Source organism: Podarcis filfolensis, assembly GCF_964270895.1.
Source record: "Podarcis filfolensis genome assembly, chromosome: 9".
NCBI classification, from domain to species: Eukaryota; Metazoa; Chordata; class Lepidosauria; order Squamata; family Lacertidae; genus Podarcis; species Podarcis filfolensis.
The window spans coordinates 39,296,859-39,311,189 of NC_139610.1; the positions used below are offsets into that span (position 1 = coordinate 39,296,859).

The window sequence follows — 14,331 nt, forward strand, 5'->3', positions numbered from 1 at the left end:
GCATGGGTTGCATTCAGCTGCCTAATGGTGTCTGCATCACCCAGGAGATCGCAGCTGCAGAGATAAGAAAAGAGTTGTTCCGTTGTCTGGAGAGGTCACTTCCTACTTAGCATGAATAAGCCGTTTTCAATGGAGCCTAGAGACAGAAGTGCACAGCTGTATTGCAGCAGCACTGGGTGTTGAAATTTTGCACCCCTAAGAATTTTGTGCCCAGGGCAACCGCCACTGTGGCTCCCCCGCATGCTATACCCCTGGATATAAAAGCTCATGAAAATGTGCAGTAAAGGTGTTGGTTTACTTAGAATTAATTCTTCTTCTTCCTCCCCCTTCTGAAGCAAGCCATCGGGTCTTGTGCAGGTATTGGCCATGATCTAACATTAACCAGGGCTTTCTTTCAACTGGGATCTCTGACCCTTGGACAGGCATTCAGCCAAACATGTAAATACTTATAGCAAGGGCCAGCAACCTTTTTCAGCCATGGGCCAGTCCACCGTCCTTCAGACCATGTGGGGGGCCGGACTATATTTTTTTGGGGGGGGAATGAACGGATTCCTATGCCCCACAAATAACCCAGAGATGCATTTTAAATAAAAGGACACATTCTACTCCTGTAAAAACACACTGATTCCCGGACCGTCCGCGGGCCAGATTTAGAAGGCGATTGGGCCAGATCCAGCCCCCAGGCCTTAGGTTGCCTACCCCTGACTTATAGTGTTCTTAGTTCCAGCCTTGGCCTTCCCTCCTAGAACTGGAAGGGACTCCTAAGCATGTTCAGCTAAATGTGCTTAGAACCTTTCTTGCAATCTGGAACCTTGAGTAGGGACCCATTGTGCATAGAACCATGCCAATTTCACTGTTTGTGCCCTCATGCATTTGGCTGAATGCCTGCTGTCTATTCCAGTGTAGCCCCTTGTCATATTTAAAATCAGTTTAGGGAAGTTCGTGCATGATATGGAAGAGGCTGATAGGAGCGAGCATGCAATAGTGCATTTTAAGCCTGATCACCGTGTGTATTAGATTCAGAATTTTTCTAGTTTCTGAGCTGGTTCAACCTTTGGTACATCACTTAGAGGTGCATTACTTATGACAATCAGCTAAATGTGTGAACTGCTTTTCTTGAAAAACACTGTGTGTTATGCACTATGAGGTGATATGTTGGCCTTTTTCAGCATGCAAGTTGAAGTTGCTGTCATTGTGTGTAATATTGCATAAACTTGGTGTTTCTCTTCCAGCCCCCCTCCCACATCAGCTGCTCCATCATCACCTGCCTCTTGACAGGAGGTTTCAAGAAAGTAAATTATGGGATGTTTCCTGGTTAAAAACACAGGGTGGATTCCTCTGCCCTTTCTGCCTGCTCCATGGGTTTAGTTGCCAGTTAGCAGCTCAACAGAGCATGTTCCATGCCACTTTAGGAGAAGTCTTGTTAAATAGTTTATTTCAAAGCCTCAGATTGCTTGCTTTTTATAAACCCTTTAAGTGTGTGAACCTTCCTCGTTAATGCATGTTCATTTGAGATAGGTGGGAGATTAAGGCTCCCTCGTAGCAAAAGCATAATGAATGGAAGGCTGTTAAAATAACTGTGCATTGTGGGCTTGTGCAGCAGCTTTTTCAAAAGATCCCAACATTTTTAGTAGACTTCTTTATTTCTCCCTGCAGAAAGAAGTCTGCAATTGTTATTTCAGTATCTAAGTTTGCATACCTCTCTCTCTTTCTCTGTTTTTCTGAAATATTTAAAAAGTATGTTTACATTTCTGAAGTTCTCTTGTGGTCAGAAAGATCAATTTCAATGTTTTATATAGGCCTTTACAATTCACATTCCCGTAAATTCACTTGAAAACTGGTAAGTTAATGTGTTAGGTGCAGGTTTCTAATGTTTCTTTCATACTGGATGGTATCCATTGTGTTGGTAAGTGGAAAATCTTAGGATGTCAGCAAAAAAATGCACTATAGCTCTATTGCAGTTAAAGATGAATTTTAATACAATTTATTGCAGATGTAGTACATTTTTTTTACGACAGTAAGTCAGTGATTCTGAAAAGTAGAGAATTAAGGCATTTGTGTGGTTGTCTTCAGGGAGTTCCATTACTGATTGCTGGAAAAAACAGGCTGGTGTTACATTGTTCACTTCACAACTTAATCCTCTAGAAATATGGCAGACTATTGTAGCATTTGAACAGATGTAACAGCAGGTTTGTTTTTGTTTTGAATTTGCATGCTTGTTAAGTATGGCCTATGGCATTGTAACATAGACTGAAGAAAGAAAAGCTGTTAACAGAACACTTTCCTAGCTTTCCCCCCTCTTGGCAAGATTGTAGCTTTACTGCTTCCATTATTGGCCTCTTTCACACATAAAGTAAACATTAAGTCAATATTTTACTGCAAATGTACTGATCTTGTCCACTTTGCTCCTCCCTGCTTACAGTGAGAACAAACAAACAACAACCCCTGGCTTAGTATAATGTCCAAACTACAGTTTGCGGTTTGTCTCTAAAAACCACAATAGTTCTTGGCTTGCTTATTCTCGTTCACTGCAGCAAAACAAACCATAACCTGTGGCTTGGGTGTAATGCTGAAGTAAGGATCGTGAGCTTTCCCACCCCTAAACTATGGTTTACTATTATGTGAGAAATGGGCCATAGTGACTGTGGACTAATTCGGAAGATGCCTGGTGTGGGTGACACTTTCCATTGTACTCATCGCAAAGGAATGCCAATTACTGTAGCTACGTAATACCATTGCCCATTTTGTCATGGTAAATAACACTATTGGCCAGCAGCCATACTGAAGCAGCTGTTTAGATATTCTGTGGAGGAGGCCTGCGGAATGCCTGTTTGGGACTTTTAAACGAATGCCATACTTTTCTTTGGTTTTCTGACGGGTAGGTTGCCAGCTTCTTGGAGGCAACATAATTAGTAAACAATGGGCCTTGTTAGAGGGAGCTGTCGCCATTTATTTAATTAAGGAGTCAAATTCAACGATATAAGCTATGCTAAAGGTCAGTGTTGGATAGTTTCCTTGCTTTTGATATGTTTGGTAGAACATTTTCAGCAGTTCTGAGATAATGAGCAGTTTGTAATCCACAGCTCTGTGCTGCTTCGTTCTTATTAATTCAAGGGAAAACAGCGGTTGGTGCACCATGCTAATAATTGTTCTAAAGCTATCCTTTTATGCTCTTTCACCGTATTGTAGAATTTATTAGAAGGAAACTGAAGTCAGTTGTGAACATTTCAAATATGCAGACTCACTTAATATTGCATCTTAACTCCCTTCCCCACCACCACCCAATATTCAAATAACTGTTGTAATAGAGTGCAGGAGTGTAATTGGTTTAGCTTAATCGGCAACCTGTGAGGTACTGTAGCTCAGTGATGTAACTCTAGCACAAGTCCTGCATATGGACAGTCCAGGTCCTGCAAAAACATTTAAGGTAGCAAACCTTGGAAAGATCCCGATCTGAGACCTTGGAACTAGAGCAGCTCCCCAGTGATGAAAATTTACAGCATTTTGGGCTTTTTAGTCTGGAATAGAGGAGGGATGTGAGTTATATAAAAGTATGAATGGTCTCATCTAATGAAACTTGAATATAGGAAGATAAAAGGAACAACATCTTCACACACCGGGTAGTTAAGCTGTGGAATTTGCTGCCACATGGTATAGTGATGGGCACAAACATGGATGGCTTTAAAAGGGGTTTAGAGAAATTTGTGGAGGATAAGACTGTCAATGGCTGCAAGTCAATATTGGAGGCAGTATACCTATGAATACCAGTTGCTGGGGAGCATAAGTGGGGAGAATGCTGTTGCCCATGGTTGTGGGCCTTCCTTGTGCATCTGGTTGTACATTTTGAGAACAGGAAGCTGAAATAATGGGCCTTTGGTCTGGTACAGCAAAGCTCTTATTCTTATGCTGCCAGTCAGCTGTCTACTCTTAAGCAATATTCAATGGGACTTGCTTCTGAGTGGAAATGCATAGCACTGTGGAACCATGAAGTCTCCAATTCAAGTCATGGTTGTGCTATAAATTCACCAGGTGAACATAGGCACCCTATCCTCTCTGTCTCCACAGCCCAATTCCCTGCCGCCAATAATAGCACAATATCATATGTGTGGCAAAATTTTCATATCTTACAACCACTATGTAATTAAATGCTAAGCCTGAAGTTTCCCCACCCTGGATTTAGAGTGCTGTCTGCACTATTAACTATGATGCTGTCTCTCCCTGACTCTGCTGCATTTTTCAGCAGAGTAACCCAGTCCTGATAGTGGTCCATCCAGATACAGTGGTACCTTGGGTTAAGAACTTAATTCATTCTGTAGGTCCGTTCTTAACCTGGAACTGTTCTTAACCTGAAGCACCACTTTAGCTAATGGGGCCTCCTGATGCCGCCGCGCCACCACCGCACGATTTCTGTTCTCATCCTGAAGCAAAGTTCTTAACCCGAGGTACTATTTCTGGGTTAGCGGAGTCTGTAACCTGAAGCGTCTGTAACCTGAGGTACCACTGTATTAAGGGGCTACGCAAGAGAAGATGCATTTGGTGCCCTTTAAGGGGGGGGGGGGAGATGGGGTCATGCTGCCCTCACAGGGCCAGTGCTGTATGGGTGGGATCTAATTTGTCCTCACAGCACTGTTGCAGCAGCAGAGACATCCATCCACTAACAGACGAGGCAAGGGGAATTTTTGCTCAATTTCCTCTACCCCTGTAGCTCCCCCTTCCCTGCAAGTCTTTTCTCTCCTTTCCTCCTTTGTCAGCAGACACTTCTGCTGAGTCAAAATGCCAATTGTATATACAGCCTTGTGTCTGTGGAAGCACAGTCCTTGTTGGTTTAAGGCAGGAATTGGAAAGTGTGGAAGTCAATTCTTTCTTGAAACAAGCTGTGTTGTGCTGCTGTCTGCTTCCCTGCAACATCTTGTTTCTTCACTGGGTGGACTGAACTAATCCTTGCTTGCGGCGAAGGAAGATGAGTGAGTGAGGGATGTGCCCCGGGCTTGCATGAGCTGGGTGTTTGGAAGAAGTAGATCTGGTCTCCAGAATCACCCATATGCAGATCTGTTCATACAGTGCCAAAATATAATCTATGTCCAGTTTTAGCAGGGTATGTTCTCAGTTGTTTCCTGAAAAGGAACTGTTTTCATGTGGTAACTGATTCAAGCCACTGTGTCCTGTAGGGTATACAGTTGTTAATGTGGGGGGGGGGAGGGGAGAGAGAGTTTGCAAACATGTTATGACATGGTTAAAGTACAGTGTACACAGCATGGTATCAGAAGCATTAGGGAAGTATGCTATAATGTTCCCTTCAGGGCAGGCTTTATACAGGGTTGCCAAGTAACTAATCCTGCCCACTGTTCAGATTAAGATTTTGCAAAACCCCTGTTGGTACACAGCTTTCTAGTACGGTTTTGCTCTTGCAGTATACAAAAACTTACATTTCCCTCTCCTCCACATTAAGTTTTTAAAATGAAAATATTGTTACATACTAATCACCATAAAACGAAATGTGTAGATGAGCTATACAATTAGGATGCAGTTTATTCCAGTTAATGTTGTGTATAATCTCTTTATTATTTATTTCTCATAATTGCACCGTCTTGCAGTTTGTTATATTTAGGCTTGCCCACTTCCATAACCAAACAGAAATAACTGGTGTCCGAGTTTCTTTTCTGTAAGTAAATTAAGCAATCACTCTTAGGTTGCAGCATGCCACTTTAAAGAGGCACTACAACACGTTCTTACTCATTGGTGACAGAATGGGATTCATTTGTGAGTAAACATGCATAGGATTGCTCAGAACATAAATTTCTGAAGGATCCAATGTAGTTTAAACAATGGGCCAGATCCAGAGAACCACATGCTTGGCAGGGGGTTAGACTCGATGGCCCTTGTGGTCTCTTCCAACTCTATGATTGTATGATTCTACATGCTATCCCATCCACCTCTCCCCACTGAAGCCCTGCCCCACCTGAAAAGCCTCCTTGGAAGATCAAATGCAACATAAGATGGTGCATGGGTACCGTATATACTCAAATATAAGCTGACTTTTTCAGCATATTTTTTATGCTGAAAAAGCCTGCCTCGGCTTATACTCAAGTGAGGTGGGTGGCTGCGGAGGGAAGAGTGGCGAGAAAGGAGCCCTTTCTCGCCGCTCGTTCCTCTGCCCGCCTCTCGCAAGGGCAGGCACAGGAGCTGCGGCTGGGAGAGGCGCTGTGCTGTGCCTCTCCCAACCGGGCTCCTATGCCTGCTCTTGCGAGCGGCAGAGGCAGCGGTGGAGGGACGAGCGGCTGCTCCTTCCTCCTCCACTGCCTTTTCCACTGTCGGCGGCAGCAGAGGAGGAGCGAGCAGCCTGAAAGCAGCCTTTTCGGGCTGCTTGTTCTTCCTCCTCCGCTGCCGCCACCACCAGGTTTGCGGCTTATACTCGAGTCAATAAGTTTCCCCAGTTTTATGTCCTAAAATTAGGTGCCTCAGCTTATATTCGGGTTGGCTTATACTCAAGTATATACAGTAACTACAGTGGTAGCTCTGGTTACGTACTTAATTCGTTCTGGAGGTCTGTTCTTAACCTGAACTGTTCTTAACCTGAAGCACCACTTTAGCTAATGGGGCCTCCTGCTGCTGCTGCACCTCCGGAGCACGATTTCTGTTCTCATCCTGAATCAAAGTTCTTAACCCGAGGTACTATTTCTGGGTTAGCAGAGTCTGTAACCTGAAGCATCTGTAACCTGAAGCGTGTGTAACCCGAGGTACCACTGTACTGGTGGAAGGAGTAATTGACCAACATCACAGTAGAGGAACCTTGCATGAACAGCAGTATAAAGACATAGAAAGCTGAGCCAGACCACTGTTTTGTCTGGCTCAGCCTATGATAACTTTCCAGAATTTCAGACAATAATCTCTCCTGGTCCCTCCTGGACATGCCAGTGATTGAAGGTGGGACCTTCTGCATGCAGAGCTGTTACACTACCACTGATCTACAGCCCAAACTTCTCCTACAAACTTCTTCCATCCTTTTGGACAATTTCCCACTGCCACTTAAGTTACCAATGTCTCATCCTGCACTGTTCAGGAGCATCAACCAACCCACCAAAAATGAGTTTCGAGGGGTGGAAACCTAGCTTTCCCCACCTGCTTTACAGTTCTCATCACTGGACCAATTATTGAAAACGCTAGGGAAACAATGTACTTCTGTACAATCATACTTGTACAGAACAACCTTATGCATGTTTCCTTGTAGAAAATCCTATTTAGATCCCAAGTAAGTGTGCATTGGCTTGCAGCTTTAAGCAGCATGCCAGAGGCCAATATATGGTATTCAGGAATTTCTTTACAGAAAGTAAAATTAATTATTTTAATAAGATACTGGAAATAAATGTCGAACTTCCTTCTGCTCCAGGTTCTCTGGATCCAGCCCAATGTCAACAACAAAATGGACTTTGTTGTGAGCTGGCCTTGGAGTTTTATGAACTGAATGTTAACATACAATAACAGAACTACTGGGGTCTGCTTTGTAGGTTGGCACCAGCCCCATCAATTTGCACAGGGAGAGTATTTCGTCTTTTATTAACTGTGTAGTCATTGTTTATATGCTCCATTTTTTTTTAAAAAAAAGTACTCAAAGAGGTGTACAAAAAAATAACAGTATAAGTACAATAATAACTTACTACTTATTAAACTTTAGCATATTGGTACAGCACTAACAGTTCAACAATTAATTTAAAACATGTCAAAGAAAATTAAGTGAGCATAAAGCTTACCAATAGGCTGTTTAATTTCCAAAGCTGTCTTAAAACTAATGACAGCAGTAGCCAGCAACCCACCCATTTTATATACCTAGACCATGGGTAGGCAAACTAAGGCCTGGGGGCCGGATCCAACCCAATCACCTTATAAATCTGGCCTGCAGACGGTCCGGGAATCAGTGTGTTTTTACATGAGTAGAATGTGTGCTTTTATTTAAAATGCATCTCTGGGTTATTTGTGGAGCATAGGAATTTGTTCATTCCCCCTGCCCCCCCCAAAAAAGTCCAGTCCCCCACAAGGTCTGAGGGACAGTGGACCGGCCCGCTGCTGAAAAAGTTTGCTGACCCCTGACCTAGACTCAAAAGTCCAGAACCCCCCTCACAGTACTTCTGGCAGCTGTTCCTTTATCAAGGTTCCTGTAACAGGTGGCTGAGGCATGATAGGTGTAAGCAGCCATTCCCTGCCCCTGCCCTGTAAGGTCTGTGTCAGGGGCTGGCAGGACACTGACAAGTGTGCACCAGGAGAAGGGGGGCTGCAGTCTGACTCGGGAGACGAGGGCAGTGATCTGTGGGGGCCTGCACAAGCCAAGAGGCAGGAATCAGAGCTGGGGGAAGAGGAGGAAAAGGCAGGCCAGGCAAGTGAAGGACCAGGTGCTTTCCCACCCTTCCCTGCACCACGGTCTCTTCGAACCAGGAGAGAATTGAAGCAAGAAGATCAGAAGCAGCTTCCATTCAGGAGTAGTCTTCAACAGTGTACAGCGTATAATCATTTGCTAGGAATGAAAAGATAACATGTGGTATGCTCTGCCAGAACTTACTGGTGTACTGCTAAGATTGGCACATGCCCGATAGAAAATCCTGAAGAATGTTTGCATACTGTTGAGAGATTGTTGTAGTAGTAGTAGTAGTAGTAGTAGTGTATTGGGATGTGGGTGGTGCTGTGGGTTAAACCACTGAGCCTAGGACTTGCCGATCAGAAAGTCGGTGGTTCGAATCCCCGCGACGGGGTGAGCTCCCATTGCTCAGTCCCAGCTCCTGCCAACCTAGCAGTTCGAAAGCACATCAAAGTGCAAGTAGATAAATAGGTACCGCTCCGGCGGGAAGGTAAACGGCGTTTCCGTGCGCTGCTCTGGTTCGCAGAGTCATGCTGGCCACATGACCCGGAAGCTGTACGCCGGCTCCCTCGGCCAGTAAAGCGAGATGAGCGCCGCAACCCCAGAGTCGGCCACGACTGGACCTAATGGTCAGGGGTCCCTTTACCTTATCACCTCCATTGATGTGAAAAATGACAACAAGAAGCTGTTTGCAAAGTTGAACGGGGCATGGTGGTTCCACTAATGGATGCTGCTGTTAAGCAGCATATAAAGAGAGTAACCTATGAGAGGCTGGTCACACCTGGGACCAGACAGTGCTTCCTTCATTCTCCAACACACTGGGGATCTGCCGTCGGACGATGGGCTTTATAGAAATCAGTCCCTGAGGTTTCTCAGAGTTGCTATGAGCTGCCCTCTTGTGGCCACACAAAAGGCTGTCAGAAGTGCTGCAAGTGGGGTGGGGGGGAGCTTTCCATGCACAGCTCTGCTCCCTTGTGAGGGGAAATGGTCCGGCAATTAAATCCAGTAACCTGAAAACATTCAGCATAGATGCTTATTAAATTAAAATCTAACGTCGCCTTTTAAAGTTTTACTTTAGCTAATGGGGCCTCCTGCTGCTGCTGCGCCACCAGAGCATGATTTCTGTTCTCATCCTGAAGCAAAGTTCTTAACCCGAGGTACTATTTCTGGGTTAGCGGAGTCTGTAACCTGAAGCGTATGTAACCCGAGGTACCACTGTATAGAGAACAGAAATCGTGCTCCGGCGGCACGGCAGCAGCAGCAGGAGGCCCCATTAGCAAAAGTGGTGCTTCAGGTTAAGAACAGTTTCAGGTTAAAAACAGACCTCCAGAACGAATTAAGTTCTTAACCCAAGGTACCACTGTACTGACTCTCCAGAGCTGTACTGGTGTCTGCTCTCAGCACGACCCAAAGCCACCAGGGGTGGAGAGGCTGCATATGTATTGTGGTGTACATAGCAGTATCACTATCTAATCCTTTGGACTTGACTTTTGGCACAGTTGTCAGAAACCTTGGCCACTGCTACGCTTCTTGAAGAAGTACATTTCTTTTCCAGATATGGGAAATATTTCAGATTCCAATGTGTCAGACTCACATTTTTATGTGCCTGAGATTTATCTGTCTTCTTCCTGTATATATTAGCAGCAAGTTGTGGGACTAGCACAGCTATAAAAGTTTGGTTTTATAGAATGATTATCCTGTATAAAACTGGAAATCTGTGTGACTTGCCTTTAAAAATGACATTCTTTCTTGCCAGAATCAAGTTAAGCAAAATGTATATGCATTGTTCTGAATGTATATACTGTATTTAAGCTGCACGGCCTTTTATTTCTTGGATAGTTCTCTTTTTTTTAAGCTCCTTTTTTCTTTAAAAAAGAGTTTGGACACTGTTGTGTTTCACGTGCTGTTCGTCCTCCCGTTTTAAGCAGCAAATTGCAACTCCATCTGAACCATTTCCTGTTTAAACAAAGAATGAAAGGGAAAAGGGAATAACATTAACTTCCTGAATGACAGCATTCCAGTTCTGAGACTGGCCACGATGCAGCTGCCAATCAGAAACAGGCCTTGGAGGGAAGCGCTGGGATGCTGTTTACATGTTCTGTGATTTCTCCTTCTCGCTTCTGATGTCGTCCAACTTGGAAAGTTCTCTTGGTTTGTTGCTGCTACATGTCTGTGTAAATAGCTAGGACTTTAATTCCCACATCAAATGGAAATCGAACTAAAAGGAAAGGGCTGCTTGTTCCTCTGTAGCTTCAGGTAAGGTGATTGCCAGGTTAAATTGTTGTGATGAAAGAGAGAGCTTTTCCTGTGTCTCTGAGCAGCTTTTTATGATTGTGGCTTGAAAAGTTGTCGTTAAACAGCAATGTTAGTTTTGATGAAATACAGTGAAAAGCGTGTCAGAAATAAAAGGCAAAAGTGTCGTGTTGCTGTAGTATAGATGTAATATTGGTGTTTATAAACTGAAAATGTATTGGTTGCTAGGGAATAGGTGGTAAATCACTTTATTGTTTTGTCTAGCAAAATAGAAAGACCAAATAAAGACTGAAAACCACAGCAGAACTAGAGGCAATATTTCATCTGTGCAATGTAGATGAATGTGCTTATATGTTGTCTTTGTGCACATAGTGTCAACATTTATATTAATGCAAGACAGTGTGGTTTTTTTTAAAAAAATGAACCTGTTTTGACATGAACTAAAAGAACTTTTTTGGTTAAGAAAATTAAGTTAGAAAAGCATTTTTAGAAGATTGGTTTTGATATAGAGAAGGAACATTGATTGGTGTGTGTGTGTGTATTTGTTGCATTTATAAAATATAACATACTTATATAGCCTTCCTAGAAGGAACAGAGGGTGGAAATTGTGGGCTAATGGAAATAAAGGCATTAAAAATAAATGAGCCTTTGTCAATAAACTGAGGGATCCAACCAATTGAATTTGTTGTAATAGAACACTGCGTAATTCTCTTTTGGGATTTACATACTGGGAAGAGTTTCTCCCCAAAATCCCTATCACACTATAGTGATTGGGTGGGTCCAGTTATAATGAAATGAACTACATATTCTGTCGCCTGTGCAATGAAATCATTGTTTGGATTTCTGAAAATAAATTAAAAAATGCTTTGAACCACAGTATGCCTATAGAAGCAACAACGGGGCAAGTTAACTGGGCTTGTTAATGGTGGCTGCCTGTGCAGAGATGTTTTTAAGAACATAAAAGGACTTCGGTTAAGGCAGTCTGTCTTTGCAGGAATGGCTGCAGCCACCACTCATTTCTCCCAGCCTTTTAGCAGAGTCTGCCAGCTGTGATTCATGGAATGATTTTTTTTTTTAATGTGCTGACTAATCCAGTGGTTTTCTTTTCCATTGCTCCCTCACTTTCTTTGCGAAACAAAAATCTGTTGCTTTTCAGAATGGCAAATGTCGAGCACAAAAAGTAAAGTTAGTAAACATGGACAAAGTTGCGTTTCAAAAGGCTGCCCTTAACAAATGCTGAGATTGCAGGCCTCTTCTTTGCTCTCAGGCAAACAGCTCTTAAAGAGGGAAAGCAAATCTACCTTCTTCTTTACAGATTTTTAAAAAAATGTGAAGCGAATCATGATGGTGTGCTTTACTTAAGCAGTGCTAAATTTAAACTAACACATTTCCCTGTATGTCTTCTCTCTTCCAGATCGTTCTGAAAGAAATAAGCCTGACCACCGCTCTTCAGGGTGAGATCTCTGTTACTGCTTTTATTTCTTTTTGTGTGCTTTTGAATAGGATGGAAATCTGGAAAGTAAATATATATTGGAAAAAAAGCAGTTTTCTATTCTAGTTTTTTATTCTGTTCCAGTAATTTAAATAAGTACAGACTGCCACATTGAACCTTTTAATTTTTTTATAATGGACTAAATGTTTCATAGGGTCCAGATGTGTTCTCTTTCCACTTCCTGCCCCCATTTTAACTTTCTCTTCGCTATACAGGAAAAACAAAAGGCTTACTTTAAAAGGTGCACAAATTTAACAGTTGGTGACCAAAGATTTTTTTTATAAGATAAGAATTGAAATAGCAAGTGGACTCTCCTTCCTTGGAGGTTTCAAAGCAGAGGTTAGATGGTCATCTGTCAGGTATGATCTCATTGATCATTGCAGGGGGTTGGACTAGATGACCCTCAGGGTGCCTTTCCAACTCTACAGTTCTGTGATTGCAAGGTCTGTTTTTAAGCAAAAGAGTGAAACTAGGCAGTAATTATCGGGGTTCAGCATTAAGGTCCACCACAACCCCAAACCCAATCATTAAGCTATAAGAGGACTGTGCGCATCAATAACATCTCATAACTTTTGGATTCTCATTTGGGTTACTTGTTTACCTCAGAATAATTCAACTAATTGTTTTAAGACCTGAGGCTGTATCTAATGCTGCAGCTCTGCAGGTGCAAGGGACTTTTGTGTATACAGTCATACCTCATATTACGTCCGCTTCATGTCACGTTCTTTCAGGTTATGTCCTGCGGCAACCTGGAAAGGGCTACTTCCGGGTTTCGCCGCATGCACAGACGCGCAAAATGACGTCATGCACAGAAGCGGCAAATCGCGACCCGCACGTGGGCAGACACGCCACTGTGGGTTGCGCTCTTTTCATGTTGCGAATGGGCCTCTGGAACAGATCCCGTTCGCGACCAGAGGTACCACTGTACAATGGAATTTTGACCCTTTGCAACTCTACAATTCTGTGATTCTCCTCCCCACTCCAGACCTGAAACAGATGGGGGCAGGGGGCAGAGCTGGGGAGGGACAAAAACAGTGCAGCACCGGATATAGTCCCTTATATTTTATCCTAAACGTTCGTGTTCTTTCTTTTGCTCCTGCTTCTTACTTTTTGTACAACATTGCACTTTGTGCCCCCTATTCATTTACCTCTATTTTCATAATCAAACTCCCCCTTTTTGCGAGAGAATAAATGAAACAGTATGAATATGAAACTGAGAAAACTGCACTCACGCAATAGTCAGCTGACATCTGCTCTCTCGAGGCCTTTCCTCTACTGAATTCTGGGGCCGAGTTAAGTTTGGCTTCTTTCCAAAGTCTCCAGCGAATTCCTCTTGGCCAAATCTCACAGCCAGCGCTCGTCTAAGCTGTGGTGGACAAACAAATTGTGTATTTTAGGACAGGGCCGACCTTTAAAAAGTGCTAACAGGGTAATGATGCATGCTACCACAGGTCTCTGTTGTTGGTGGCAATATTGTCAACAAAGCTGCTGGAGCAGATAGCTGCGCCCCTGTATCCAAATGATGCCCCTTGCTTTCTCTGTCTTGTCATGGAGGTGGCAAGAATAGGAGGAATGATAAAGCAGCAAAGAGATCTATGTCTGCTGCTCATTCTCCTGCTTTGTACTATCCCTATCCCTCTCATATATAGGATTAGGTTTCATACATATTCTGTGTCTTATAAATACTCATCCTGATCATGCAGATTTTAATACGGAAAAATGATGGAACACAGTGCACCATGCTAGAGTCACAGTGTTCGATTGAAAGAGCCAAGGAACTGTCTATTGCCATAGGCTTTAAAAACCTCCAAAGAGCAAAAACAGTTTGGGGTGAACTGGGGTAGGGATTTGTTTCTGTTTCCAGTAACGGTAGTTAACAAGGTTCTGAGTGTGATATGCATGCTATTCACAGGAATGCTAAACAGTTTTAATGTATTTATTGTATGTCAGCTATGATGCTTGTTGTTGGCATCATCTGTCTCAGAAGACAGTGGAAGAATGCACCTTTGAAGGTAGAGTCAAACCATTGGAGAGTTACAGTGCCTGCTACGGCTATGGAGACTGATACGGGAAAGACATGTTTTGTTGCAGTGGGGGCAGATGAAGACATCCAATTTTGCTGCGATTGGCGTTTTTTCTCTCTGCTCCTCCCAACAGTTATTCCTCGTCTGGTTATTGCTATGCATACATGACTTGACTGTCTGCCTCCAGGCACCACAATTGTCTACAAAGGATTCTC

General features: G+C 43.2%; 1 protein-coding gene across 7 annotated transcripts in view; it reads left to right on the forward strand.

Annotated features, from left to right (window-relative positions):
• Nucleotides 1–14,331, forward strand: part of SH3D19 (SH3 domain containing 19) — a 68,672-nt gene that overhangs the window by 5,839 nt on the left and 48,502 nt on the right. For 5 of the 7 annotated variants that reach the window (XM_083631068.1, XM_083631070.1, XM_083631065.1 and 2 more), the window contains exon 2: nt 12,015–12,054. Coding sequence is in view for 3 of the 7 variants with exons in the window: in XM_083631065.1 (XP_083487191.1) it covers nt 12,015–12,054 (40 nt within the window). In the remaining 4 variants the exon portion in view is untranslated. Of the gene's footprint in view, nt 1–10,352; nt 10,604–12,014; nt 12,055–14,331 lie in introns of those variants that run through there. The other 2 variants (XM_083631071.1, XM_083631069.1) reach the window with 2 other exon arrangements.